Genomic DNA, 4,526 nt, shown 5'->3' on the forward strand with positions numbered 1-4,526 from the left:
GGGGATGTGGCTGCCCAGGGACCAGAGGGGCCCCACACCTTGGGGCTCTGGGCCTGTGCTGCAGGCTCACCTGCCTCTCCCTTCCCAAAATCACAGAATCAGCGGAGGAACAGCCAGAGGACACTGCAGTGTTCCTCAAGGCGACGACGGGAGGAGAAACAGACAGGAGCAGGGCTCACGCAGGCCTGAGCAGGGAGTAGAGGCCTCGTGGCTCTGGGCCTGTTCTGCAAACTCCCCCCCCTCCCTTCTTTCTCCCATAGAGAGAGAGGAACAGCACCTCGAAGTGACCACGTCCCTCGAGGAGATAGACTCAATGTAGACAGCCGCCATGTCTGACAGCAAGCAGGACGGCGCTGGTGCCAGGGAGCCAGGTAAGGGCAAAGCAGCCCTCTGACAGCCTGGCCCAGGGGCTCTTGTGGTAGCAGGCAGCGTGGGGATCAGAGCAGAAGCAGGGGGAGGGAGGAGCTGCTCGGCCATGCTGGGGCTGGGAGCCTCCTTCCTGCCCAAGTGGGGCCCAGCTGGGCCAGGGGGCAGCTCCTGGGACAGCCGTGCCCACAATGGCCCCTGCTCTGCAAGGCCTCCAGCCCTGCCCATCAGCCAGGCAGGGACAGAGCAGCCTTGGGGCCGATGCTGCTGCAGGTTCAGAGCCCCACAGAGCTGCTCATGCCCGGTGCCATTGGCTCTGTCCCCTGCAGCCTGCATGCTGTGTCGCCGTGCCGAGGCTGACCCGGACATGTGCGGTGACAAACTGCAGAAGGGTGGGCTCTGTGCCCACGTGTTCTGCATGGTGAGTGGCTCCGGGCGCTCCCTCCACCTTTGCAATGGGCAGCTCCTGCCACCCTCTCCTCATCAGCTTCTCCCCTTGGCTGCAGTTCTTCGCCACTCTACTATTTCAGCAAGAGACGGACCGCGGGGGACTCATGGGCTTTCTCCCTCGAGATCTCCTAATTGCAGTGCGGCGGGCGGCACAGAAGGTGAGAGCCTGACAAGAGCAGGGAGATTTGTGCCTGGCGAGGTTTGCCAGAGCTTAGCCCAGACTGCAGGAAAGAAAGGCCGGCCCAACAGCTGGGACAAAGTCTGGCTCCCAGCAGCTCTGGCACAGAGGCCCTGCCACAGGAGCCTCCCTCCTCCAGCTGGCGGCTCTGTGGGCTGGGAGCCGGCAGTGGCCACGTCCTGCGCCCTGCCTGAAGCCCTGGGGCTGCCCGGGGAGGCCTCGAGGCTGCTGCTGCTGCTGCTGCTGCTGCTGCTGATGCAGCTGCTTGGCTCTTTCCAGCACTGCTGCGTCTGCGGCCAGAGCGGGGCAACCATCATGTGCTGCAGGGAGCACTGTGACAGATGGTTCCACCTGCCCTGTACCAAGGAGGGCGGCTGTGTCAATGTATACGTTACTCCGTTCAGGTACCTCATCTCTCTTTATGGCCACCCCTGGGGAATGATCCAGCATTTCTCACTTTCCCCATCCCTTTGCCCCCAGCTCTTTCTGCCCTGAGCACCGTCCAGAGCAGGTGGTAGAGGCGACTCCTGAGCCGGACACCGTTTGCCTCATCTGCCTGGAGCCTGTGGAGGACAGAAAGACCTTCACAACCCTGGTGTGCCCAACGTGCAAAAGGGCCTGGTTCCACAGGGACTGCATCCAGGTAGGAGCCCTCCCCTCAGCCCCGGGGCACAGCAGGTGCTCAGCAGCAGCAGCAGGGCCTCACTCACCCTGCCTGTGTTTGCCCTGCAGGGACAGGCCTTGCGCGCTGGTGCTATGTATTTCCAGTGCCCCCTGTGCAGAGACAGTGGGGAATTCCCTGTTGAAATGTTCATCCTGGGGATCCGAGTCCCCTTCAGGTTGGTGTCCTTCTGCCTGGCCCACCAGCCAGGAGGGTGCAAGTGCTGTGCTGTGCCAGGCCCTGCCCCAGGAGCCCTGGCCCTGCTCTGTCCCGTGAGTCTGGGCTTCAGCTTCACCCCCAACTTGGAAAAGTGCTGGAGAAAGAGCTGGGACACCCCGGACCTCCGTGAGGGAGCGCAGCAGAAATTCATCATCTCTTCCTTTCTCCATCAGACAGCCAACATGGGAGGACAACGATGCCTTCGCAGATCTAGGAGTGAGGCATGGCCAGTGCAACGCCAGGGATTGCCTTTACCCCGGAGGCAGGGAGGAGGCAGAGGAACAGGGGTAAGTTGGGAAGCTGCACCTGGGGCTCTGCAGGGAACCTGTGTCTCGGCAAGGGCTCAAAGTGGGAAGAAGCAGAAGCGCTTGGCTAGACAACCACGTGCTGGTACACTTTGTTCTCAGTGCTATGAGCTTGTTTGCCTCCCCAGGCCCTGGCAATTGCTCCTGTGCTCCTCCTGTGCTGCTGAGGGCACCCACAGGCGCTGCTCTGGCCTGAGGAACAGCACACAGAGATGGGAGTGTGACAGCTGTGCTGGGCTCGGAACATGTATGAGTCAAAGTCCCCGGTGTCCCTGGGCTGGGGGCAGTGCCCAGGCCGGGCTTGGCAGAGCGCAGCATCCACTGCTGGAGGGCTGGGGGCACTGCTCTGGCCTGGCCTGGCCGGGGCCTGGGTGATCTTTGACATTCCTGCTTGCCCTTACAGCCTCCAGGGATGAGTCAGAGCTCAATGGCCCCAGGCCGGCCAGACAGTCAGGACTACAATCTGCTCATGGCTGGTCAGAACCTGAGGCTATCAGCCCCAGCTCCCACAGCCCTGTGCCATTGGTGCTGGTTTCCCCACCTCCATCTCCAGAGACGGGCAGCCACAGCAGGCCCCAACACGCAGCATGGCAGCAGGCGCTGCCATCTTCCTCACTGGACACCAGCAGCATCAGCAGATCAAGGGCAACGTGCAGCACGTCCCCTGACCCTGAGGACAGGGTCCATTCCAGACGTGCTGGGCCCGGCCGCAGGAGAAGCTCCTCTCGCCGGCAAAGTTGCGCCCAGAGTCCACCTGTCCGGTCCAGGAGTCGCCGTGACAGGAACAGTAGGACAGGGCCAAGGGCTGAGAGGCCCAAGCAAAGGGAGACACCATCACAGACATCCCCCAGACACAGGCGCTCCCGCCAGCAAGGCTGGGCCCAGAGTCCACCTGTCCGCTCCAGGAGTTGCCATGACAGGAACAGAGGGACAGGGCCAAGGACTGAGAGGCCCAGGCGAAGGGAGACATGGTCAGGGCCATCCCCCAGACGCAGGCGCTCCCGCCAGCAAGGCTGGGCCCAGAGTCCACCTGTCTGCTCCAGGAATCGCCGTGGCAGCAGCAGTGGGACAAGGCCAAGGACTGAGAGGCCCAGGCGTAGGGGGACATGGTCCGGGCCATCCCCCAGACGCAGGTGCTCCCGCCAGCAAGGCTGGGCCCAGAGTCCACCTGTCCGCTCCAGGAGTTGCCATAACAGGAACAGAGGGACAGGGCCAAGGACTGAGAGGCCCAGGCGAAGGGAGACATGGTCAGGGCCATCCCCCAGACGCAGGTGCTCCCGCCAGCCAGGCTGGGCCCAGAGTCCACCTGTCCACTCCAGGAGTTGCCATAACAGGAACAGAGGGACAGGGCCAAGGACTGAGAGGCCCAGGCAAAGGGAGATATGGTCAGGGCCATCCCCCAGACGCAGCCGCTCCCGCCAGCAGCGCCGGGCCTCGACTCAAACTGTGCGGTCCAGGAGTTGCCAGGACAGGAGCAGGAGGACAGCAGCGAGTGCTGAGAGGCCCAGGCGTAGGGGGACGTGGTCAGGGACATCCCGTAGGAGCAGCCGCTCCCACCAGCGACGTCGGACCTCAACTGGGACCTCCAACAGCAGCACGTAGCGCCGTCATCTTTTCTTTCTAGGCCGTGTGTTCCTTGCCGGAAGTGAAGGTGAGAACGGTCAGTGCAGGGACCCTGAGATGTGCAGCTCTGTGGGCAAACCCTATTAGCTCTTGATGTTTCTACTGGCAGGAAGAAGTCTGGGCTAAATACCTTGATTTCTGTGTAACTGTATTCAGTGAAAAGTCACTTAAAGATGTGGCTAATTAGAAAGGACTCTTGTTCCTGCCTTTAGACTTCAACCTCAGATGTTTCCCCACTGCCTACCCTTGATAATGAACCACTCCTTAATGGGCTTGGATATGCTTAGGGAGACATTCAGAGCAAGGTGGCTCTTAGGGAAGCTGTGTCCGAAAAGGACGTGTGCTGTGTTGCTATCCTTGAACAATCTCATTTCAGTAAAGCCAAAAGAAGAAGAAAGAGAGTGAGACATTGCCTCATGTGTCTGAAGACAACTCCTACACCATTGCTGCGGAATTGAAAGAGGCCTTTCAAAGAACAAACCAGAATAGACGGTATTTCCTCCGTCTATTCTGGTTTATTCTTTGAAAGACCTTCAAAGAACAAACCAGAACAGACTGAGGAAATACCCTGGGACAAAGAGGATGCACAGGACTCTGCCCCAGATGACCATTTGGGACCTTTGCCTGAGGATGACGCAGCTCAGGAGACGAGTTACTTCAAGTTTTCTTTCTTTGGAGTCACAGAGGAGCTGGGCATCAAAGAAGGTAACAGCAGAACCCATCT

The 4,526-nt window shown here is 60.4% G+C and overlaps 1 protein-coding gene across 1 annotated transcript; it reads left to right on the forward strand.

Moving 5' to 3' along the window:
• The first annotated feature begins 328 nt into the window (after positions 1 to 328).
• Positions 329 to 2,165, forward strand: LOC131566272 (PHD finger protein 7-like). The gene is made up of 7 exons (XM_058817511.1): positions 329 to 371; positions 696 to 787; positions 873 to 974; positions 1,274 to 1,398; positions 1,475 to 1,637; positions 1,727 to 1,833; positions 2,048 to 2,165. Exons 1-7 carry the CDS (start codon positions 329 to 331, stop codon positions 2,163 to 2,165), a joined length of 750 nt encoding a protein of 249 aa, XP_058673494.1.
• The last annotated feature ends 2,361 nt before the right edge of the window (positions 2,166 to 4,526 follow it).

Source organism: Ammospiza caudacuta, chromosome 19, assembly GCF_027887145.1.
Source record: "Ammospiza caudacuta isolate bAmmCau1 chromosome 19, bAmmCau1.pri, whole genome shotgun sequence".
Taxonomy (NCBI): domain Eukaryota; kingdom Metazoa; phylum Chordata; class Aves; order Passeriformes; family Passerellidae; genus Ammospiza; species Ammospiza caudacuta.

What these genes read in the sequence shown, in the direction of transcription:
- LOC131566272 (XM_058817511.1), top strand. Translation starts at nt 329, where the DNA reads ATGTCTGACAGCAAGCAGGACGGCGCTGGTGCCAGGGAGCCAG. An exon ending in GTATACGTTACTCCGTTCAG is followed by an intron (nt 1,399 to 1,474) that starts GTACCTCATCTC and finishes CTTTGCCCCCAG; the next exon opens with CTCTTTCTGCCCTGAGCACC. An exon ending in GGGATCCGAGTCCCCTTCAG is followed by an intron (nt 1,834 to 2,047) that starts GTTGGTGTCCTT and finishes TTTCTCCATCAG; the next exon opens with ACAGCCAACATGGGAGGACA.